General features: G+C 29.3%; 1 protein-coding gene across 1 annotated transcript in view; it reads right to left on the bottom strand.

The window, feature by feature from the left end:
• The window catches only part of LOC123301241 (fibrillin-2-like), an 89,298-nt gene that overhangs the window by 44,407 nt on the left and 17,804 nt on the right, over nt 1-27,087 (bottom strand). The window contains exon 2 of the mRNA XM_044883976.1: nt 5,349-5,578. Coding sequence (XP_044739911.1) covers nt 5,349-5,578 — 230 coding nt within the window. The remainder of the gene's footprint in view (nt 1-5,348; nt 5,579-27,087) is intronic.

Raw genomic sequence — 27,087 nt, 5'->3', positions numbered from 1 at the left:
CGTGCTAAAATATGAACACCATTATATTATGGGTCTTCAGATTCGCCCGTGGCTTAACGAATACGTTTATTTAGACTCATTAAGTTGTAGAAGATACACTTTTGAATACACACGTGAAATTTACCAAATTATAAAATCCGAGAAATTTTTCGAGTTCGGAATTATAAACTCATACTTGAAACGTATGTAAGAAAACTCTCCATTAAAAAACCTTATTTTCCTTATTTTTTTGAGAATCATCGTCTATTTTTTAGTTTTTTCCGGGTACGGGACTCTAAACTGGCACTTGAAACACAGCTAAGAACACTCTTCATAAAACGAAACCAAAAAATCCAAATCGGTTCATCCGTTTAGACACTACGATGCCACAGACAGACGCACATAGCGGTCAAACTTATAACACCCCTGTTTTTGTTTCGGGGGTTAAAAACTGTTTAAGAAAATTAATACAAAACAAAAGTTTTTAATCATTAACAAAGAAGAACTTCCTTATTTAATTTGTGTATCTCTTAAAGACATTCGTAAAAAATCTCGTTTTTTTAGGATCATCTTTAAATCGTGTATATGTATTCTCATTAATGCGCCCTTTATGCAAAGGTAAATTTTTTAAAAACCATAACAGTGTTAAATTTGTTGATTTGAGCTGTTAAAGTTTGCGTTTTTGACATATAAATCCTATATTGAAGTTTTTTTAAAGGCATGCTTTAATATGTAACAAAGCCAACTTTCTTAGGATTAGTTTGGAAAACTAATTTTCATTAGTAAAACCATGAAAAATATTTTCCTATAAAAAAAATTATAAAAAGCGGAACTCGTTTTTCTATAAAAACATTTGAAGTGATGAAATAAATGCCATTTGTGTTAATTTCTTCTATTGACTTCTCTAAATAGGAATCAATATTTGAAAAACTATGGTATATATCGAAAAATTTTACTCTTAATTTTTGTCTTCTAAAGTTCTAACAGAATCCACCCTCAAATATGAAACGTAAATCTCAAATATTTTCATAGACACATTTTTTTTGGGAACGTCCTTAAAGATCACGAGAACAAGTCAACATAGATAGGTTCTCGTTGGCATAGGAAGGTGAAAACATGTCTAATCGATTCGGTTAAGGCATACTTAGGATTTTAGAGGATTCTTAAAAGTATTCTAACGATCTTTTAATCAAAAATATTAAAATATCTTTATATTTTGTCGTGCAATTTGAAAACTCTCGCATATAATTTACCCAAATGCTTCGAAAATAATTCCCATTTCGATGTCAGATACATTGATATGCAGGCTATAAAGAAAGGCATTTTTTACTTTAGAATTTTGTGGGAATCTTTCTCCTGTAAGAAATAATAGTAGATATAATAGAGGGCCAAGTTATCAGTAGTGTGTGATAGTGTACTTACATAGAAGTTTATGATTACATAATACAATTAAACTACAATATTTTAAACGAACTGTAGCAGTCTGTACACATAAATTTATTTAAAAAACAATGAAATTTAATTTAATTTAGGAATTATAATTTTTTCGTTTGTACAAGAATATTTTTCTGGAACATCTAAAGTTCACAATATACAACTAAGAGTTAGTTTTTTGAATAAAAACTTAGTGATCGGACTGTAAAACTTTTTAACCATCCTTTTTCGTTCATTTTCACGAGTTAAGTCTAGCTAACGATATTAAGCTTAAGGCTGTTATCATACAAGTTTGAAGTCGATTGACCATCTCTAATTCGAAATAATTTATAATAAATTCCAAAATTTTGTATTTCTTATACAGGAAACCTTTCCACCCTACGCTATTATCGAAGTAAACTTGACTTAAAAAACTTGAATAATTTTGACCAAAAATTTCAATGTTTATGAACCATTCTGTAAAAAAATTATGAATTGAAAAATATAAAAGACAATAAAAAATTCAATTTTGTTTTTTATCAATAATTTTTTTTCCTTGTAATAGGTCATCATTTTCTTATCACAATGGCATAGTTTTGCTATTTAAAAAATTTTGTTCTAATCAATTATAGAAATAGTTTTGTTCTCTTTTATTTGGTCCAATAAATAATTAATGCAAAAATTTTTTTAAAATCCGGTTGCATATGTACGTAAAGTCGTTGCACTCCTAGGGGTAATGTACCTTTGATCACATATTGCTAATATTGCTATTTATGAGATGGGAACTATATAAAGGCAAAGTTTATTTACAAAAGGAAAATTAATCAAAGCATTTTCAAATACAATCAGTAGGAGTGACCCTAGGTACGTTAGAGATTGATCCATGTTACCTTATGGCCTTGGACGGTACTATTGACTTTATATATTTACAAATTGTAATTACGCATAGTTTTTTATCGATAACTGTTTGAATTCTCAAAAAATACATAGTGTGCAGGAATAATAACACTACAAAGACTATTTTCAGTGTTCTGCTTTAAATAATAGCTATAGAAAACAACAACAGGTAGAAACATAGTACAAAGGGTAGAAACATAGTGATACAAGTATCACTATTCTCAAAAGAAAGATTTTTGCATATGGAGTAGAAAAAATCCTAATTATTTATAATTCTTCCATAACACATTTATTTGAGTACTATTTTCCATCATTTTCTACGAAAAATCTCAACCACTTACTTCGTGACAAATTGATTTTCTAACGTGTTAAAATAAAATTACTTATTATTTTTTAAATGAAAATAATTAAAGAGAATATTTTTTTATATTATTCCATTAGTGGTTATAATATGTATTTTTATAGGTACCATGCATATATGTAATATGCAAGGTATACTAAGTTTAGTCAAAAGTTTGTAAAGCTTAAAAATATTAATGCTATGACTAAAATTTAGGTATAGGTGTTTATAAAATCACCAAATTAGTCCATTTTCGGTTGTCTGTACGTCTGTCTGCCAACACGATAACTCAAAACCGAAAAAAGATATCAAGCTGAAATTTTTACAGAGCACTCAGGACGTAAAAAGTGTGGTCATGTTCGTAAATGAGCAACATAGGTCAATTGGGTTTTGACCTTCGTAAGACCCATCTTGTAAACCGTTAGAGATAGAACAAAAGTTTTAATGTAAAAAATCTTCCTTATCAAAAAATAAACAACTTTTCTTTGAAACATTTTTTCGTAAACACCACTGTTTACCTGTGAGGGCGCAAATTAGGCGTAAATTGTATAATATGTATTATATGGGGGTATCAGTTACGTATGCGTGACATGTATGTATGTGTAATGTGATAGAGTAATCAACACTGTCTATGAATGGTATTTCAACAATTAACTCAGTCATTTGTTTGTTTTCACTTGTTTAAATAAATATTAATCAGTAAAAATTTATTTCCTTAAAACTTAAAAATACATAATCAATCCAAAGCTAGACACAATCAATTTAAAAAATATGTTTTCTTTAATTTTAAAAATGTTACTTGGATCACCATGGTTTTACCGTTCTTAAATGTAAATTTTGATTGAAGGCACTACAGTCCCCTCTGTTATTGATAAAAATAGAAATGACATTCATTTTATAGTATTTTATAATTAGCAATTATACAATTATTACTTTTATAATATTTATTTATATAATTAGCAAGTAACTAGTATTCAAGATACAAGATAAGTATTATGGGCTGGTAGGATCATATTAATTTTGATTTTATCTTGATTTTAAATATTGTAATTTTGTATTTGTATACTTCCATGTATTTAATTACACCTGTTTGTTTTATTAGGTAGTAGGTGGACGCAGTATTGTTGAACGCACTGAGTTGCGTAAATCATTTGGATCAGACGCTATCTTTACCCCTGATCCACACTATCGCGGAGTATCCTCACCAAAGTTATACCGAAATGAAGCACACACTACCACAAGTATCCCATTGCAATGGCTGACATCGATGTGGTATCAGATGTTGCGGTAGATTTCAGTGCGTATAGCTATAGTACAATTATCTTCATTTTAATTACAATAAAAAAATATAATTTATTTATAAAATTAACAGAAACAATACGGTAGTTGTCTGATGTCGAATTTGCCATATTACGCATAAAAATGTAAAACTAGACTTGATACCATGACAAAATTTGAAAATGATATTAAAATTGATTAAAAAACGAAGAAGTTAAAGCATTCAAAGATTGTTGCCCATCTCCTTTTAGCAAAACTAAGTTTTATATGTATCTCTATGGTGGTATCGGACAATGATGTCACTAACCTATAGCTTCCTCTTTGTTTTATTATGTTTGCTCGTGCAGTGAGAATTCTTCCCCTGAAGTGATAAAAAAAATTAATCAACAAGCCTGTTATTTTGTTTATTTAACAAACGTTTATTAAGAAAGCCACCGTTGTCAGTAACAAGACCTTTTGAATAACAATGCTTTACACAAGCAACAATGACTACTGAACTGAACTACACAAGTAATCACGAGACTATGTGGATAAAGCTCGCCTGTTCTCCCCTGGGTGCCTCGTGTTTTCTTAGAGTGGATAATCTTTGACTTCACTATATCGGACGGGACGAAGTGAAGGCACCATAAAAATCGCATCGATATTCTCAGGCCTTACTTGACTACGTTCTGATTCGCGAGAATTTGGAGGAGACATTACGAGAATAAAGTCTTCACATGTACAAAGTTTTAAAAATTAGTAAAGATTTTGATCTATGGAAGATCAAAACATTCCAATTACGATACAAATCCTCTAACTAGCACTCAACAACCCAGAAATTGTTAACTTGTGCTACAGAAATAACAATTCTTTAAGAAATGTGTATGGACTTTTACGGGGAAGCAATGGCGGTATTATCGTAGCGTGCGTTCAGTCAAGAATACGTGATTGAATTTCTTTTTGTGGGGTTTTCTTCTCCCCTGAAATAGTGAAAAGTCAATGAAAATTACCTTTCACTTTCGAAAAAAATCGTGCCACTCACAAAGTTTCAAGTACCTACGTATTAATCAATTAACAAAGCAACCTTTCTGTCACGGTCTAATACGTAATGTTTATTTTATAACTATAACATCCTGTGTGCTTTTTTCTAAAATTATGTTAGTAGTCAAATTTGGATCACCCTATATATACTTTCAGCACCCTACCAGAAAAAGTGGGAAAATGAATCTGCTTGCATCATCCAACAGTCTAATATTATGGAAGTATACAGGCCTATAAAATATTTTCATCAATCATTTCAAATAAATTTATAGCCTAATTAAATAGGTATAATTATTATAATGATTATTTTCCAATCAAGGTCTTCTGGTTGCAATATAACATTTCTAAAAAATTTTCATTTCGCAAAATGCAAAAATAATTATCATCAAATTAAATAAACAATAAAAATTTATATACATACCCTGATACATGTGGACTTGGTGCTAATGCATTATCATCTGTTGATGATCGATCACGATCTCGTTCACGATCACGATCCCGTTCACGATCACGCTCACGATCTCGTTCACGATTACTCTGGCTACTAGTATATGGATTTCGTATATTTGCTACTGGTTCGGTATAGGTGTGTTGTATCCATACTGTACAATATATACATAATATTATTATATACTTCGTCAATATACGCATCTGGAACAGAAAAATAAGAAAAACTTGTTCAGAAATGTCTCTTGTATCTGAAAAACTGTAAAAAAATCGGAATAATTTAAAATGTAAAATAAGAGCCTATAATCCTAATGTCGATTTTTCAACGGGTTTTATCTAGAATACGGTTTTTTTTATAATCTGTTTATTTTCCAATCTTCTTCAATTCTATTCTGTCAATATCTTTTAATTTACAGCGAAATTTCTACTATTTTCGTATTTAATTTCTGTTGTAACTATATTTTTTTTCGAACAACAATTTTTGTTTTTTGCAAAACTTCCTAAGTGTAAGTGTTCATTTGTATCTTACTCGTAACGAGTTTGAGATTAATTTTAAAGGACCTTGAAAGTCCAGGTCCAATAAAAGGAATCCAAAAGATTTCCCTCTAGGAGTTGAACATTTTTTGTTTGTAAATTTTTTTGTCATCCTACAAGTTATCCTACAAGATCTTTCAACTTATGGATTGTAATGGCCCATTCTATATACAATTTATCTACTAATAGTTATTGACAACTGACATAGAAACGCTTAATAAATATGGCTAACTTTAGCTTGCAAATTTAAAAACAATACATGTATTATATGACATTAAGATGATTCTCTTTTGATTTTGTGTCATCCTTACTATTTTGTAAGTTAAGCGATGGAACTGACGTGTTTTTTAACTTTTTCGTAGGTTAACATATATAAATTAATATTTAAAAAAATGTATTAATTTCACCACTCATTTTCAGTTGAGCTTAAAAGAAGAATTTTTTAGATTTTTAAGTTAAAAAAGTCCAACAATTATAAAACTAGCTGACCCGGAGAACTTCGTCCCGCCTAACAGTCGATTCAGTTTGTTTTCATACAATACTAACGTCACCCAATTGTTTTGTTTTCCCGGAACTCCTCTACTAACACTTAAACTTTATGGTATGGTATTAAAGTTGAATTTTAATTATTATTACGAATATTCTGTATGGGAATTTAGAAAAGTGTTGTTTTTAGATGTTTTCAGGCAATTTTTTAAATTTTTCTTTCCGTAAGAACCATCTTCGTACTTCAAGCAATATTATAAAAAAAAGAATTAGCGAAATCGGTTCAGCTGCTCTCGAGATTTACGCTTAGCAACACATTCAGCGATTCATTTTTATATTATAGATTTAAACTTCATAAATTGTTAGATTTTTGCTGCTATGTTTTTTTTTTTGGGGTGAGTGTATTTACTTACTTGGAAATATATAATCAATCACTGTTATTAAATTGCAATGAACCAACTTTCACTTTGGGAAACACATCCTATAAAATTGAATGTTTGTATGTTTTTAATTTATCTAATTTTCAAAATTGAAAGAAATGGTTGCAAATATATTTGCAAACTAACACAACACTGTCACCAGACTTGGGGAAACTATGAAAAATTAGATATAAATTTGTATGATATTTACTATCACAGACTGTTACCACATCTTAATTTTAATAAAAGTTTTTCTCTATCAACTGTATTCGTTAAATATTAGATCGACTTTATTATTCGACGTGATATGCGGTAGAAATAAAGAAATATGGTAATAGTGCAAGCGTCGTGCAATTAATTAATGGGATATCATAAATACAATAATTAAAGCCCTACGCTTCTTTTATTGTTAAAATCGTACATACCTATCTAAATTTTAATAAGAGTTTTCCTGAATTTACTATCTGAGTTAAAAATCACGTTGACCTTGAAGCAAATATGCGATTAAGAAACAAATGAACATAGGTCGGAAAATTTTAAGATATTAAACTTGCATTCATCATGATATAAAAAAAATTGCATTCAACCCACGTTCCTGTAATACTTTATTGCTAAGAAACGAATTTCATATATTTAATATTACAAGAAAAATCTATTCATTTTGTATTTCACAATCTCGAATATGAAAAATCAAGCTCTTTAAATAATATATTGGCTTGGAGCGAGGTAGTTTTGTAAAAGTACTATCAGTGATTGAAATATCGATATCCAGATCTAAGTTTTATTGAATGGATATTTTTAAAACATTTTTCAAACATATTTTGATTTCAAGTTTTGTGAATTTGGTTCGTTAAGGATGTATGAGTAACAATGACAACAATGTTTGATTTAAGGTGATTGTAAACCTATAGTATTGTAAAAAAGTTTTGGTTTATTGCACAGTACATACATATAAACCCAAAACATATTTTGTAGTCATGTAATGGCTTTGGCTTTGCAATACCACGCAACTACAAAAATATATCATATGTTGTGTGCAAGTGATAAATTTATTAATATAAATATCGCTCTTCAATCATCAATACTCTAACTATAGTCGTCTCTGTTCATCAAACGATGGATCTTCGATGAACTCATAATTAAATTAAAATTTTGTTTTTATATCATCAACAACATTATATTTTTAATGGTATTATTATAAACTACAAGATTGTCTTAATATTTTAGATAGTTTTTTATCACACTCTCTAGATTTTTTGATATAGAAATATCCAATTGAAAAGGATAACGTTAACGTATCGTTAAGTTTGAACGATAAAATAACAATAAAAAGCCTGATGACCTATGAATTTTTGTGATTTTTGCATACTTTGTTAATAAAAAAATGTATTTATAAAGTTTTATTGAAATCCCTAATATTATTCAATCCTTGCATATCTCCTTAAGGGCTCAAATTTTTTTATAGGTAGATTTTTACTCAAATTATATGTGGTTAAAATTTCAGCCTACGCCTTTATGCGAATTTTTAAGAAAAAAATAATTGAAAATCGATATAAAGTACTTATGGGAAAATTTCTAAAAACGATATATTTTGAATGTTTTTGATAATTTGAAACGAATGAAAACAATTAAAAAAAAAACTTTTTAATAGAAAGTAAACATGACAAGAAAGCAATGACATAGAAAAGAAAACAAAAAGTGTATATCTAAGGGATATACGAGCAGGGTACATTTAGGGTTGAAATTATTTTTATCTTTTTCTCATTTGGAAATTATTTTATATCTATTATTTTAATGTCTTAGCTCCGATGTTAACAAGCGATAACACGAATACTTCTATGGCTTAATTTATTATGCTTACTCCAGGAATGTTTTTTGTTTTTTATATTTTCGCCCTGAAAATGTTTAATTTCTTTAATTCCTAGTATTAATATTAAAAATCAGGGTCAACCAAAATTTTTTTGTCTCATACATCTTCCTAGAGCCTGAAATTACTCATTTCCTCAAAAATTTTTTAAGTAAAACATTACATAATACAATGTCGCCTATTATGCTAAATTTTTTTTATTTCGTTTCCCTAATTTACATTCTGTTTTATTTGTTAGACATTAAAATTAGTTTAAACATTTAAATTTCAAATATAATAAATAATAATAATATACTTATTTAGAACAAAATTAACACTTTTCATAAGTCTGTCTAACCATCTCTCAAATCGCATGGTTTGTCTGTTCGCCTGTAGTATTTATCCGTGTTTTTAGATCATTTGCCTTAGCGCCTATTTTTTAATAACATTTTTTTTAGCTTCAATTTACATAAATATAAAGTGAAATTGAAATTGAAATTATTATTATGAAGATTGAAAGATGATGGGTTTAGTAGATGTGTTGTTATGTGACACGTGGGAATTAATTTACTGTGAGGTTCATAAAAATTCTCTACATTCAATGACTTTACAAAATCTAGCAAAGCATATTATCAAGTTAAACAAAAGATAAAACTTTCAAAATTGCTTGATGATTTCCACTTTTCCAGTGTAATTTATCATCCTTTTTTTTGAGAAATTCATTGATGGTTTAAGGCGTTTCGATTACAAAACGAAACTGCTACCAAAACACTGCAATTTTGTGTGTCAATTAATGAGTATATCAAGTCATTTCTCTGTACGGTTCACGATAAATTTATTATTTAAAACAGCCCGTTTAGTGATTTATGAAGAAGTAATAAATTTTGGTTTTTAGTCAATAAGTGGTTTTAACAATTTTACCATTTACATAAAACAACTTTTTTCAATATTCCTCAAGTTTTAAGCTTTATAATCATACCAAAATTAAGAACTGTATGCATAAAAGTGAAAAAAATTTTTTTTTTGTAAAAAACACTGTCTTTGATAGTTAATTTCTCATAAACCGTACAGAGAATTGGTAAGTTTAATGAACTTTTCTTTGGAGTCAGGGTTTTAATCTTCCTCTGTAATTTCTTCTCTTGTTTTTAGATTTTGTAGTTAAAAATATATAAGTCAAACCTTGATGAGTGAAACATGGATAAGTGCACTCAGGTCCAATCATTTTAACCTTCTACGTCTAGAAGCGATAGTCGAGCGTATTTAACATCGGCTATTTGTGATCCATTTTTCAATTTCGTGGTACTAGCTAAGTTTTTGATTTTCGTATACCTTACATTGATAAACAACAATAAATGAATCATTAATCTACCAATAAATGAACAAATGTGCATGTCTACTGAAATATTTGTGGAACTTTTTACAATTAGAACTTATTTTTACATACGACCATCTTTTTGCTCCTATATTACACCCGAAAAATTTTAGCAGGGACTTGAAGTCCATGATACTGAGTTATAATTTCAGCATCGCATGATTGATTACTTCACAAACTTATACTCTTCTCGCTTTATATTTATATTTTCTGTCTATTTCGAAGAAAACAGAGAGAATTGGACAGAATTATTCAATCATTCGTTACTTCACATAATTTTCCAAGTTCTTAGCTTTTTAAATTTTTGATTCATTTCATGATATATACAGGCAGCTCTCAAAGGTACGGACATGTCCATATAAATGCGTACGTTTGCTAACTGTTATTGTATAGGTAACAATAAACGTGGAATATTATCAGAAATTAACTAAAATGACTGTAGTGGCTTATAAATATGAACCATATTGTGAATAATTTTTATAATTTTAAAGTGTTGAATAACTTTTTGTTGCATTCTTTAGATAATTATAATTTTATTATAAGCAGTCATCCATTCCTTCCATCCAAACATACAAAAAAGAATTATTTATAAATATTTATTTAAAATATTTAAAAGTATCTATGTTTACATTTTCAATTTCGTTTTGACATTAAGATTTTTTTTATGTTGATTTCCTTTTGTTTCATAATTTAATTTAAACAAAACAGTAGTTAAAAGGTAAGAACTTTGATACATTTATGAGATAGCTGAGCATAAAAGTTATGCGCAGTGACGAGCCTTAGGTACTGTGAATAGTTTGTCCACACCAGGCAGCAATAAACACTAAAAAGGCAACGAATTAGCCAATTTTGAAATATTTTTCTCCATGGTTTTTCACTCCCGAGCTAAAAAAAGGGGTATTATAAGTTTGACCGCTATGTGCGTGTGTCTGTCTGTGTGTCTGCCTGTCTGTCTGTCTGTGGCATCGTAGCGCTTAAGCGGATGCACGGATTTTGATTTTTTTTGGTTTTATTTAAAGGGTAATTCAATGTAGAGTTTCAAAGGCGAGTTTAGGATTCCGTACCCGGAAAATTTGTCGGAGTTTTTTTAAATTTTGTAAATTTCACTTGTTATTAATAATTCTTATCGCAAATCTACCAGAAATTTGTTAAAAGTCATATGATTCGACAAAAATTTATACTCCAATTTTCAAATTTGCGGCTTTTTTTTAAACATGCCAAAACGAAGCCACTTTGGCTAAACTCCGTTCCGAATTATGGTTTTTAAATTCAAAATTGACCACGTTGTATAATAAAATTGACAGACAATAAGACTAAATAAATACGATTTTCGTAATTTTTGGACCAAAATTACCTTGGTTAATGATTTTTATTCAAATTGAAGACAAAAAATTATTCCAATTCTTCAACAAAATTGTTAGCTGGTTTCAAATTAGTAAATAGTCCGCGAAAGGTTCACAGTTTATTGAAAATAAATTCTTAAAGCTGTACAATATTGTAAAAACCTGATATATGTATTCTGTATGATAAATGATAATAATAGATATCTGTGATTCTGTATAAACTAGATATCTATCTTACATTCTTATACTCTAAATATAATTGTTTCTGTTATACAATATATATCTCAAGAATGAAGCGGTTCAATATTATTGTTTTTTTTTTTTTTTTTAGACCCAGAACAAATACATGCATGTTCAATTAGTTTTTGAAAAGTGTCTTAAATCTAATTTTTCTTTCTAGAATTAAAAACATCTTTAATTAAACTTATCTCGAGATAGAGACGGTCAATCGGCGGATAGTAAATGTATTATTATATTCTTAATAAGTATAATTATATTCTTAATAAGTATACACAAATTTAGAATTTTCTTTCGATTTGCCCATAGCGAGACAATAACAAATAATTCTTTTTGAACTTAAGTTAATGATAGAAGTAACATTGTATTCAAATTTGAAGTCTTTGAAAACTTTTAAAATCTTATTTTAAGAACAAACAGCCTAAAAATTTGGCTTTGTGAATTGTTATTCTCTGACTAGTTAAATTTATGATCTGTGAGATAGATTAATTATTAAAGAATTACAGATACACTACAACGTATAAAATAATTAGATACAATCTTATCTAATTAGAGCAAAATTTATAATTAAGGTAATAAAAATCTTTTAAAAATGTAGAAAAACAGTAAAAAATGTGACCTAATAAAAATTTGAAAAAATTTATGTAAATTGAATAAATGTCAACTTTAATATCCTAGCAGCCTTTGCATTAAAGAACCATTAAATCCTTAATTATGTCGTTATTTTAAAAAATATGACCTCGAATTCCTTTGAAAAAAAAAACAACTAAAAACTATGCACATAATATATTATTCTTGCAGGCCCCCTCAAAAATACAAATCAACATTGATTTTTATTAGTTTCGCAATGAAAAAAACTACTCTAGATATCTTTTACATGTGGTCGAATTCAGGATTCCGTATCAAGTATATTTTAGGATATTTGACCCTGAAATTAAAACTATAATTTCCGCATTAAAGACGTGTCAGAATAGGTTTATTGGTTGGGTAAAACTAGATTTTCCAAGGAGAGTGGTAGATTTTCTTTTATATAGCGGTCGTAATTTCGACTATATTAACTTTGTATATTATTTGGTCTTGCTATGTATTTCCTACGAGACACATTCGTAACCAGAAAACTGGGTCAAATCTGTAACCAGAAAAATGAGTACTCGAAAAATAACGATTTAACGATTACATAATTGATAGAAGCTGAAGAAACTGAAAAAAAAACTCATAAATACCATCTTTAGCAAAAATCTACATATCAAATTCTCGGCCCTTTTTCGAATCCAAGTTAAAGGACTAACCCATATGCGATCTATCAAGCACTTTCCTGGCTATAAGATTCAATGAAAATTTTTATATTATTATAATTCGAAATAAACGTGAGTGAAAATTATTGGAGAAGGCTGGATACGTTTTTTGAAGAGATTTTAACAATGCATGTTAGTAAACATCGTCCTTTATACTTCAAAAATAATAAATGTAGCAAATTAAGGAGTTGTTTCGCTGGCTGGAAATAAATTGTGCAATGGCTGGAAATAACTTGCCCAATTTTAAAAAAAAATTATCATTGACGGTGAAAGAACCTCTTTAATTCAACAAAATAAGTATTGACTTCTTAAAAATTAAAGTATTCTAAGAAAATATTCTCTTAAATCTTGTTTTTAAGTATTTACTGACTGCCTTAAAAACAAGTTTCCTGCTAGTAATTTTATTTCAGTGTATTATTTATTTCTAAATAAATTTCACAGTTAAAATATATTTTAGTGCAAAAACAGAAACTTGAATATTTCGAAAAACTAATTTTCAGTTTTTTTTTTTCACTCCATCTAATCGATAACTGGTAGTATAATTCAAGAAACTTTGCTACGTTCTTACTCTTTCTTGTAAGACTGTGAACAATTTTTAACATTTTTGAAAAATTTTTTCACAAAAATTAACATGGCAAAGTATCGAAACTTTACTATACAATAGATAAAGACTTAAACTATTATAAAAAAATTATTTTTCCTTGCAATCTAATATTTTTTAATTAACATTTGACAGCGAAAGATCTTAAAAAAATTTCTCAATTATAAACAACCCAAAAAAGGAGTTACTTCTAAAATGACATCTACGAAACCTTTAAGGTCTAACAAACACATAAAAACTCCACACAAAACTGTCTTCACCGAACTGTTTTTTTATGACAAATTGTTCTAGGTCACATTGCGCATTTCACCACTCATCACATTTTTATTTGGCTTGCTGTTAGATTAATCAACCGGAAGGAAATTATATGCGAATAGATATATTTCTCAAAATGTTAAAATATATATCTCTCATATAAAAACTATACAATGAAATTATTTGTTATAATATATGCAGGGTAAAGAGTTGTATCGTTTGATTACAATTTACCTTCTACAATTTGGCAATTGGTTATTAGGGTATTTTCTTTAAATACTGAAACGAGCAGTTTCTTAACGTAAAGTTATGACTTGATTTTCGAGACCCATACTCTCACAGCACTTAGCAAATTATATATATTAATACTTATATATCTATATACAAGGCGGGAAACGATAGGAGATAGAATAACACTTTAAAGTAGAAAGTTGATTCTCATAAAAAACCTTACATTTTAGATCTAGCCATTTGTTCGAAAATCGTCAGCTTTCGTAAGAAATGCCATGACTTTCACCTATTCACCTATTCACCTACTTATCGATTAACTTAACGTGTTTCCTTTCGATTAAATGCATTAATAACATATGTTATGTTGCTTTTCTCCCGAAAGGTAACGTGTTTCGAAAAAATTGTTTTAAACAAAAGTTGTTATTTTTTTAGTTGTTAGTTGTTTTAATTATTCTATCTCTTACCGTTTAGAATCTAAATTGGCTATTAAAGCAATCCGAAAAATTAGGTCCAATCTGAAGCAATCAATAAATAGTAATCAACAAACTAGTGAGACAAATAAATAATTAAATGCGAAAAATAAAGATAACAAATTGCTAATGGATTTTTACTGTCTAATTAAAGTTTATAGTTTTTAAATTGTCCTTTCCATATAAGATAGTGTATGCCTACCAGGTTTACTGACATTGTGAATGGTTAAATATTTTGATTTCTTCCATTTTGTTTTTGATTTGTACCATAACCAAATCTCGCAAATTAGGCCTCGGATCAAAATTTAGCAAAGAGCTTTATCGTTCGTCTTGATCAGCTCATTACGAGAGTGAGGCGTTCTGCAGTCAATAACAGAACACCCTGTATAAATACCATATTTCAACTCCTAAAATTATTTAAAATTTATCCAAACCTCCTTCAAACAACGTACTGGATTATTGATCAAGGAATAAACCCTAATAGTTTTTTCCACCAATAATTTTTTCCTCAAGTAATAGATATCTACCTCCTAAGATTCTGTTCACTAGAGTGAACTGCAAAGAATACATTTGGAAGAGATATTTCCCAAAGTCAGTAAAGGCAATCGAAGGTACATTATGGTGTGCTTTAAGGTACATTAAGGTCTTGTACTATGAATCACACATTAATAAAATGTAAATAAAGGTTTTATCGATAGCTGTTTATAGTGTATAGGAACAATAGTGCTGTAAAGAACATTACTACAAGGTACAACAATCTCCTATCTTATTATACAGTGTGATTTATAACAACAGGTGTTATGTAACATTATATCTTACTAGCATATTACAATACAAACAAGTTTGTTTAATATTATTATGAACCCTAGATGCGGTAATAAAACAAAAACTAATTTTCTGTTTATATTTGTTATTAAAAAATATTTTTATGATAGGTATCAAAAATATTTTAGCAAATATTTACATAAATCTATAAAATATATTTTTTTAAAGTTTGTGTAATTAATTTAGAGGTGTTGAAAAATTATTGTACAAAGTACATTTTTTTAATGAAATTTTGTTGCTTGCAGAGTGATTGAAATTTAAATTTTTCCCAATGTGATTTAGCTGTCTGTTAGGTAGTCAAATCAGCAATTAATTAAGCTCAAGTGGAAGTTGGGCTCTTACTGGTCTGATAAATTATTTTCTGAAAAAAAATTTCTAAATTATAGCAAAAATTTATTTTTTGAATTTTTCCTGATCAGTAATTGAATTATTACCAATCAAGGCGTTTCAAAAATTTTTTATTCTGTAATAGTATTTATTTTTGAATGAAATGAACAATTTCAAAAGTGTCACTCAAAACTAATTCATTAGGCGGTATCACTGTATCAGTTTTCGGAGACGTCACCGTAACCTAAATGTGATTTCAAGCGTGAATAGAAAAAAAAACGTCAAATCCGGAAATAATCCATTTAGATATGATTTCTAGCATTTTAAAAGTAATATTTTAGTCCTTTCTCGAATGTTGATAACAAAAGTGTTACCGAAAAACTGAAATTTTGTGTGTCAATTAATGAGTATTTCATACATCTTCTAGAAGAAGTCTTAATAAATGTTGGATTTTTAGTGTTTTTCAAGTCAAAAAGTGTTTTTGAAAATGTTACCATTTACATAGAAAACTAATATCAATATTCCCCGAGTTTGAAGCTCTAAAAGCATGCCAAAATTGAGAACTGTACATGCTAATGAAAAACTTATTTTGGGAAAAGCACTAACTTCGATTAATTTCTCCTAAACCGTACAGAGAATTGATATGAATTTTTCACAAAAGACGTATAAAAGAATGATTAATTGATAAATAAAATTTCAAATTTTTGGTATCATTTTCAATAACTTAAAGAGTTGAAAAGAAAATGATAACAAAAATGCCCTTTTTTTAAACTGACTTTGATAGTTAATTTCTCCTAAACCGTACAGAGAATTGATATGATTTTTTCATAAAAGACGTATAAAAGGATCATTAATTGTTAAATAAGATTTCAAATTATTTAGATCATTTTTACTTTTTTGATTTCGAAATACCTTAATTGTACACAATTTATTTATTTGATAATTTCGCCATTTGCCAAAAAATAAATTTTATTTTCAAAAAATAAAAAATTAGTTTTAGGCGAATAATCCCCACTTTTTCCCATAATTCTATAAATTTAAGATTGTCGGATTATGAGCAAAAGATAAAAAAATTAGTAGAAGCTTAAAAAATTCGAACTAGTCTGTATTGCGCACCCTGTATAAAAAGGGCGTTTAACTTTTAATAATTACTTATCTACTTCATCACTTAAAAACAGGCCTTTCCAATTCATAACTCACAAAAATAACATATTTTTGATTACTTAAACATGCCTTTCTGATTTAACAAAGCTAAGGATGTGAATCCTAGAGTAATGTCAATCAATTTTTTAATTTTTTTTGAAAGCCAGCAATTAAAATTTTTTAAAATTTTAAGAATATGGGTGGTCTTAAATGTCAATGAATCTGTTTTGAAAACAAATGAATATTTATTTATTCCCACAATAATTAGACATTTAAATTATAAAGGTTCCGTATCAAGCCGTTGCGTTCAAAGAATCGAAATTTCGCTGTCCAAGATTAATATATAAAGTTCAGTAGCCCTCAATCCTTTTTGTCAGTAGAGTTTCAAGTATGTTAACTCTCCCAATTTAGCTTTATTTTTTTTCAAAAATACGAGCTAATATTTCTGGAGCCATATATGAATCATACTTTATTTGATAATTTAAAAAATTAAATTCAAAAACTCATTATTTACGCCAGTCAAATTCTAAATTAAAATCGCAAATCGATGTAAAGCTGCTTTTTTGGTATGTTATTTGGACTCTTTTGAGAAGTGTGAAACTAAGTTTTGCAAGCAAAAAAGTTGTGCTACCTGCGTAAGTAGCACAAAAAAGTTGCTTGAATTTACATGGTTTTCAGAAATATTCCTCAAAAAAATAAAAAATGTTTCTTATATAAAATAAACAACTTTTGTTTGAAACAATTTTTCGTAAGCATCATTATTTTCTCGTGAGGGAGAAAATTAGGGAAAAATTTTGGTTGCCATTTTTTTCCAAAAATATAAAAGATAGAGAGATGAACATTTTTTTGGTTGCAAAACGTGATTTCACACCCGTCTACCTGTTTTGCGATTTGAGTTTAGATTTTTAAATAGTAAGATTTTACTGGCGTAATTCTAAAATAATAAACTCACGTCGTATGTTCCGCTTTCTTACAATTCAAGGCTCATTTTGAATCAATTATTTGTGACTTTACCCAAGCGTAGATATTCTCTAATATTATTATTGCAAATCAAAACAAATTTAAAAACCTACCTTAATAATAAAAATTCGACATAAACTTCATGAATAAATTAAAGAAATATGAACACAAAATATCTCTAGCAAAAAAAATCACAATTATAAAAATTAACCACCAAAAAAACGTACGAAACTAAAACAACCCCTTCTTTCGTTCTCACGTGCGGGTTAAATCCGTTACCCCAAATTAATGTTTTTGCATTTATTTACAACAATTAAAAGAACGCACTAGATATTGTCGCCAATTTGAAATTATACACTGTTTTACTTCAAAAAATTTCAAAAAACACATAATTCTTCTTAAAAATCCACAATTCGTGGTTAGTTATCGATTATACACGATCGATTCGATTTTTCAAAAATTTATTGTCATTTTTTTATATTTTTTGATAAGAGGGTTTGATGAACATTGGAAGCTGCAGAGAGGATTTCACCACCCACCTTTCGTCACGACTTCCTGGGGCCCATTAACAAATACATACACTCACTGTTAGTGATAAGAGATTATAATAAAAACACACGCCGTTCTTCTAAAGACCCACACGACAATAATGCTCTCTCTACTGCTTACGACTTTTAGTGAGTGTGTATCGGTGGCCGTTCTCGCTTCGTATATTTACACACTGTTTCTGTCGTGAACTGAAAAAGAGTAGTATGTGTATCCCCCACAGAATCAAAAGCGGTTTTAATTCGTCTTCTTCACAATGTTTTATTTTGTTCGTTACAAGCGATTAAACACTATATGCCTTGTATTTTATAATAATATGCATATATTGTTTAATGCACTTTTGACGTCACTTCATCTAACTAATAACGACGCGGACGACCACGATGACTATGAAGGAGGTATACTTATTACTTATGTAGATGTAGATGTAGTATAATACTGACTTGCTCTTGGTGTTCTATCAACCCGATCTGAATCAATCAATCAAAAACGATTTTTTATTATTATGTTTTTAATCTTTGTAGTAAATTTTTGATCTTGTTTCATTGAAGTTTTTTTTTTCTTGGAACATTGTTACACTTAAATTCAAAAGTTTGGAAACTTTTGACACTGCATTTTTGAGCGTGGATTGTAACTGGAAGTCAAAATAGTTTTCAGATCACGCTTCAAGTAATCAGACGCCATCCACAAATTACGCCAAATTTAGTATTTTTTGCCCCCACCGTCTTTATCACAGGTGGTCACATTTGTGAACTTCATCCCCCTGATGTGATGTCAATTTTTATTAAACGGACTTGGCAGTACAATTATAATGGGAAAGAAATTTACATTTAAAGTATTTAAAACAGGTTTATATTAAAATTAAAATTATACACAATTAAAATTGTTATAAATTAAATAATTTTCAAAATTATTTAATAATAATATAATAATTTTCATCATAGGTCTCATCATAGGATTCTCCTCATTTATTATTGCATTGCAACTTTTCTAATTTCTTCAGGTGAACTGGGATTTACCAAATTTTTTCTTGCTTTAAGGGGGCCAAGCTTTTCGATTGATATTTACTTTTTTTGTCCTTACGGTGTGCTTTGGATAATTATTTCTGTTACAGGGTGTTTTCGCATCTTTCCTGGAATAGTTGATATGAAATTTTATTTGGTCAAAACATACTATGATAACTTTCCTTTTTAGACATCCCAAAAAAACATCAAATTGACATTGAATTGAATATTCAAAGCTTGAACAAGATTTGATTTGACTGTGCAAAAATTGCTTGTGGTAATTGCTGCTAAGCCATTCAATGTAATCTGTTACTGCACTGTATAAAAATGCATACAATATTGACAAATTTTTGCAAAATTTGTTTTGGGTAATTGTAGGGTTCTCGCTTTTAAAAAAGTATCGAAACTGTCATTAAACTACTATCAAAATCTTATTATTACTGGGACTTTACGCAGGGCATACGACAGGCAAAACTGTGTATAACTACAGCTAGGCCATTCGACTGTGCTCGCCTAAAACTTACTAGAGCATAGTTAAGAAGGGAAGAGGGACTCTTGACAGGACACTGTCGATTGAACTATCACCTTCACAATATGCGGATTGCTAATGATTCCATTTGTAGAACCTCTATAGAGGATGACCTGAAACCTCCATACATGTTATTTGCACCAGCAGAAACCTACAGTGTGTTAGATTCGGAATGTTCGGGTCCGAAACCTGGGATCCATCTATCTTGGGTGAGATCCCGACGGAGAATCTGTGGGCTTTCTGTGTGGCGTCTGGCCTCCATAGAATCCTTTGGCTCCATCTGATTTTAATAGCGCCTCCTACCTGTAGACGTCTCGTCTTCGGGTGGCAGGTCGTTCTCACGGAGGGCATAGAGGACTCTTCGTCTAGGTGCTAGGAACCCACTTGTGGTACCCCTCTTTTGTCTTATTATTATTATTATTATCAAAATCTTGTTACATGAATTTGATCGATTTCTAAAAATTGATTTCGAACTTTGTAACGCTAGTGTAGACACTTTTATGTTATCTTTATTTAAAATAAAATGTTTGATTTTTTTAACAGTTCATTTAGGTCAAAAATTATTTTAATAATATGACGTCAAATATTCGATTTTTTTTTTTTGGTGGTTTTCTAAATCTAATGATTTTTTAATTGATAATTATTATTTTTGAATAAATTTAACAATTCTAATTTTTTTACAATAAGTGCATGTGTATGTATAAAGTATGGAATGCAAAATTTTACATTCAAAAAAATTTGCACTTGGCATTTGGTGAAACAAGGAAATATATTGATAATTTATTGAAAATATATCCTTGAACTTCGATCTTTCGGCATTCAAAATATCACGTTTTTCTGTAAACAATGTCATATCATAGTAGTTTTTCACTTGAATGAATCCGCTGATGTCGCCGTAATAAATTAGTCTCGGTGTACGTGAGCCACACCAAAAACTATTTTAGTATTTCTATTACATGTTTTACCCGCTTCAAATGGTAAACCACATTCGAAATGAAGAAAAGAGCCTTTCCTTTTTATAATTTCAAGAAATCCCAAAAGTCGATTAAATAGTAGGTATCATCGTCTTTTGAATAATAAAGCTTAATTTCTTTAGAGTTAATTTATCTTGATTTTAGTTAGACTTTGAAATTCTCCAAATTTTTTCGCATCTTCTATCAGTTTATATGAAATATATATCAAAGTATACTAATTTTAGTCCCAAGTTTGTAATGCTTAGAAATATTGATGATACGAACAAAATTTTGGTATAGGTGTTCATAAAATCAACTAATTAGCCTATTTCCGTTTGTCTGCTTGACTGTCCGTCAACACGGTCACTCAAAAATGAAAAGAGATATCAAGCTGAAATTTTTTATAGCGTTCTCAAAACGTAAAAAGTGAGTTTGAGTTCGTAAATGAGCAACATAGGTCTTGTAAACCCATTCCATTTTGTAACCTGTTAGAGATAGAACAAAAGTTGAATTTCGTTATACAAAAACAAATGAATTTTGAATCAAACGATATAGGTTTTACACACAAAAAAACCTAGCTAATCCCGCAGACGTTTGACTCCAGATTCACATTTTTTACAGTGTAAGCATATAAAGTTTCAGAAAAAATTATCGATTGTTACTGTATTTGGCAATTTGGATAATAAAAGAAATTTGTTCTTTTTGGATAATAAATAAATTCAACGATCTAAATGTTTATTTCTCAGACTTTTTAATCTCCATTGGAATATGGCGAATTTGTGCACTTTCACGCGTATTGCACTGAACAAATGGTAGATCGAAATTCACCTTCCGAAATAATTGAAGCTTCTGCATACGATAGAGCTGAGCCTTTTCACATTGATTTTCGGAACGTGGAAATAGCATATCGAATATTTATCACATTAGCTCTAACAAACTCTGTAGCACAAAACGGTTCGTTTTCATGTTTGAAAAGAGTCGATTTTCGAAAAAAGTAGTTCTTTCTAATTTGAAGTATTATTCTATCTCTTCGAAGAAGTATTTTTATACCTCTTTCGAATAACTTGAAGAAGTTGAGGCCATCTTTTAAAAGGTGACACCTCTGGCGAGATATTCAGATGCATAGATTAAAGTGGTCCACCCTGTATACATACTATACAATGTTTTTAACCAAATATAATAATAAACAGTGATGTAAATGAAAAAATGTTTCAAACAAAAGTTCTGTTCTTCCTCTTACAGTTTACATAATGAGGCCTACGGACCCAAGATCCAATTGGCCATTGTTGCCCATGTACGAACTCGATCTCACTTTTCTCGTCCTAAGCACGCTATAAACATTTCAGCTTGATATCTCCTTTCCTTTTTGAGTTTTGAGTTATCGTGTTGAAAGACAGGCGGACAGACGGGCGGCCAAACGAAAATAGACTAATTAGATGGTTTTGTGAACACCTATACCAAAATTTTGTTGGTAGCATCAATATTTTTAAGCTTTACAACCTTGGGATTAAACTTAGTATACCTTGATATATTTTATTCATACATGGTATAAAAATACTATTGCTTAAACTCACTTCTCTATCCACAAGTACTCATATCTCATAATGTGTGTCTTACATTAGGCAATTTACATCATGAATATGACATTAAAGTTGCCTAAGCATTAATAATAAAACAGTTAACAAAATATTTGGATGAAAAAAATATTACAGGTGAATGCATTGAAATTAAAAATAATTATAATTAGTTAACACACTTGTGTTGGTGTAAACAAGCCTTTTAATCGCCCTATTGTAGTCATATTTTTATAAACATAATATTTATTTTTGTTTAGGTTGTTGTTGTAAGTGTAACAATATTACACTTTGTGTAATTAAAAAGTCTGCTGTGATTAAATCCTCACCTAACACGCATATAAAATAACTAACTAATTAATATTGATTAAGACAATCCAGTGTTGATTGCAGTTGGCACAAACATAAAATAATATGACAATAGAAATGTTTAAATTGGGTCTGTAAATGTATAATTAACAAGCCGTGGGTAAGGTCTGGTGCGACCGTTGAGGCCCTAACGAATAACTTTTTCCAGTTTTTTCTAGAAACTTTTTTTTGCGTTTTTTTTTTTTTTCAAAGGTAACTAATTTTTCTAAGAATAATTGAACCTACCGACAAATTTTCATCTCTCTATCTTCTATGCTTTGGAGAAAATGGACACCAAAGTTTTGACCTTATTGCTGCCTCACGGGAAAACAATAATGTTTCTGAAAAATGTTTCAAACAAAAGTTGTTTACTCCTTGATAAGGAACATTTTCTATATTTAAACTTTTGTTTTATCTCTAACGGCTCACAAGTGGATCCTACCCAAAGTCCAATTGACCTATAGTGCGAAACTCAAACTCACTTTTTACATCCTGCGCAAGCTATGAATTTCAGCTTGATATTTCTTTTCGCTATCTTGTTAAAGGACGGACGGACAAACGGAAATAGACTAATTAGTTGATTTTACGAACACCTATACCAAAATTTTGTTCGTATCATCAATATTTCTTAGCGTTACAAACTCGGGACTAAAATTAGTATAACTTGTGATATATATTTCATATTTACAAGGTATACAAAATTGTGTATAATAACATAATAATGCTTATGACGGTCAAACGTAGTACAAATTATTGATAATTAAAAATGTATCATTGACCACAACGCACCTGTATACAATGGATGACGTCGCATCCAGGATATTATGAAAAAGGTTTTGGCGAAGTATTTTTCTATGAGATATTAAGTCAAAAGTGGAAGAAAGACACTTTTGAAATTTTTTTTTTCATGTCCGTTGAGCAAGATAAATGTATCAGTCGATCCGTCCGGAAGTCCGTGTAGTGCGATGGCTAAAAATAGGCTAAAAAAAAAATATATAAGTGTGGATATATGTTTTATTATCGTGTATAGGCAATTTTATTACAGATATGACATACAAATTACATACTGAACAAAATTTTATCTTAAATGTCAAATCGGTGAAGCATATTTTTGGACCGTGAGTCTATTTTTCGTCATTAACCAGCACGATAAGCAGGGCCCGATATAGCTATTTAGCCGCTCCGGGCAAAAATAATATTTGAAGTCCTTTACACTCATACCATATACAGGATGTTGACATATGCTTGTAACTCGATAAATAAATTTAATTGATGAAAATATTTCAAACGCAAAGTATTAGTTCCAAAGGGACACATCTTATACCGGCATCGAATTTTTTAAACTTCACTCTGATTCATAACTGACAAAGAGATGAACGTTTTAAATTAGAAAGTTGTCCTTTATAAATAGGCAAACATTTTTTGTTTGAAACATTGTTTTGTACGCCGAATAGTAATTTAGCATTTTGAACAAAAGTGGTCTTTATAGAAAAACTACTTTATTCGATTTATTGGAACATTTTTTTCGAAGAGTACCTAGATTTCACAGGAACAATTTTAAGAAATAACAATTTCGATACGAAATAACAATTTTCGGTAAAACTTTTCAATCCGTTTTTGCCTAAGTTGTACGGTTTTCGGAAAAACGTTTTGAACAAAAAATGTTGCTTTATTAATCAATAACAACTTTCTAATTTAAAGTATCCATCTATCGATTATCAGTTATGGAGTAGAGTGAGCATGAAAACCTAGGTCACGTTTAATGTCTGCGTAAGATGTATACTCAATGTCACAAAAAATGCTCGTTTTAAAACATTCTAAGTGTTACTATTATAACATAACATATGATGCGTACGCTTAGAATGTTTTAACTGTGGCACTTTTTCTGACAGTGAGTGTACGCCTACACACCCATCTGTTTTGGTTCGAATCATTTTTATCGATAAAAGTATTTTTTCGAGTTTCAAGCATATGTCAACGTTCTTCATCCCTACCTTATTTTAATAAAGAAAAAAAAATTCAAAATTTAGCCGTTTTAGGCTCCCTGACTCAGTTTTTAAGATTTGAACAAAGAATGATTTTTCAACGGGTTCTCCACCTCGTTATAATATATTTTTGCCACTTATGCAGTATGTATAAAATTGGTAAAACGTTTAGTATTATAATGTAGGCGGTTTTTATATATACGTGTTATTATTTCAAATTTTAATACATAAATCACCTCTTATAATAATATGCATATGGCGGCTATTATTATTATTAATTTATTATTTGTATTCAAAACAAAATATTCAATGTATGAAAAATTGTCCTGTATACTGAACAACAGTTTTATATTTGTGATATATTGTACGTAGAAACAACCCTGAAGGCAATGCAATTAGCTTGAATATTCTGTGGAACAAAAGGTCTTTATTTTAAATCAAAACATTTCATGCGGTTAGAAGTAAATTTATCCAATTTTACCAATAACTAGATGAAAACTGTTAGTTTGTTTCATGGCTCGGATAATTCGGCTGCTGAGCCGGTTTTCGTGGCCGATTGAGTTGCACGAAAACGAAGTATGATTTTTGTCGTATTTTTTTTTTCTGCTGAATCCGAAAATCAAGATAGAGATGTTATAACTTGTGTAACTTCCTTTTAAACAATATTGCATGATACTTAAATTAAATTTTTAGATTGCAAATGAGAAGTTTTGTTTTTTAATTAAAACCCAAGATATAAGCGAAAATATCTAAAGAAGTGCTATTTTCCCGGTTTTCTCCCGAAATTTTTGAATAACTTTTATTCTAATTAATGTTTTTGACAAATTCTTTCGAAGGGCTAGGTTGTATTGGCTGTGCTGGTTGATTCGCTGGTTAATTTTAATAATATTACCCGTTTTCACAGTTTAAAAACTAAATCGTTGCCTAACATGTAAGCAATTAAATTGCATATAAAAAGTTACTGTATCATATCTCGAAAAAATAAAACAAAATTCGCCGAAAACCGTATATTGTTTTCGGTCTATGAGCAAAATCAACGAAAACAGACTCAGCGGCCGGAGTAGACGTAATATAAAAACTTTCAATACTATTCCATGTTCCCGTTTTTACTGCTTTGATAATCCATCAGTGCGAATCAAATTTCACAATGTACAAACTGTGTTTGCATTTCTGTAAATTTTTTTTCATACATTGTGAAGAGTTGTTATTTAAAGGCTCTACGGAATCAACTTTTAAAAATGGATCATTTCAGAGATTCAATTTCTGAAAATTTTGAAAGTCGAAAAATACACGTTTTCAAATAAATATTTTGGTTCCATGAACTATTTTATTTACTTGGCGTTCCCACTATAACATTCCCTTTAAAATTCAAAATATTTTGTTGAATGCGCTTACTGGATGGAGTATAAGGTAGTGGAACTAGTGATGACCCGGGTTCTCATGATAGCCCACACTTTAAAAATAATAGTATTCAGGCAAAAAGGCATCCCACCCATACACAAATGCGACGCCATTTTAACGTTGGGTTTTAGTTTTCATTGATATAACAAAGTGAGTGCATGTTTTATAATTTTTGTAGCAATTTTAAGTTTTGATAGACTCAAGATGGCCCACTTGTTTAACACAATTTTCAAAATTTTTATTCTTAATAAAAATGCAAATGGACATATGTCTATCGATATGGAGATGTACCTATTAAAAAAAAATTGCAAAAAATAATATTTAATTGTAAAAACATAATTATTTTTCTATATGGAATGGGTCTTTTTGGGCAACTATATTCCTAACATGACCTCTTTTTTTAAATTTAGTTATTTTTTTCAGTTCTAGAACCCCTTAAATATGACAACTTAATAAAGTTTCTATTACCAGTGAATAAGTACTTGCTTCAGGGTAAGAGCTGATGGCGGTTTTTTCCAGTGGCGGATTTAGAGATTTGCCGCCCGTAGGCTATTCAATTTTTGCCGCCTCTAAATTTTGATATCTTAGTTCACAATCATATCAATTATCTATCAATAAAATTGCAACTTTATGATTTGTGCTCCATTATCCTCATTACATCAACTTTTCCCGTATGGTTAGTATCATCGAGAACTATGGTACCGTGTTAGATCCTTGATTATTTTTACAGCAAAGAATTATCAAAAAACAATATTTTATGCAAAAAATATCTCAAACATGTACCAATTTTAAAGTAAGTTAAGGTATGTGTTAAAACTATACAATACTTATGTAATAGGAATAAAGCTTACACAAAAAATCTAGATTTGGCGAACGTTGATAAATATTTATTATTACACTTACAGTTACAAAACAACACAATAAATATATCCTTTCTTAATTATTTGTTAGTATTATAATTCAAGTCAAATTATAAAAGCATTACAATACTATTTTGCGACACTTTGAATTCGCAAAATCATTTATTAT

This window comes from Chrysoperla carnea, chromosome 5, assembly GCF_905475395.1.
Source record: "Chrysoperla carnea chromosome 5, inChrCarn1.1, whole genome shotgun sequence".
In the NCBI taxonomy this organism is placed as follows: Eukaryota; Metazoa; Arthropoda; class Insecta; order Neuroptera; family Chrysopidae; genus Chrysoperla; species Chrysoperla carnea.
This window is presented reverse-complemented; position numbering and strand designations above follow the sequence as displayed.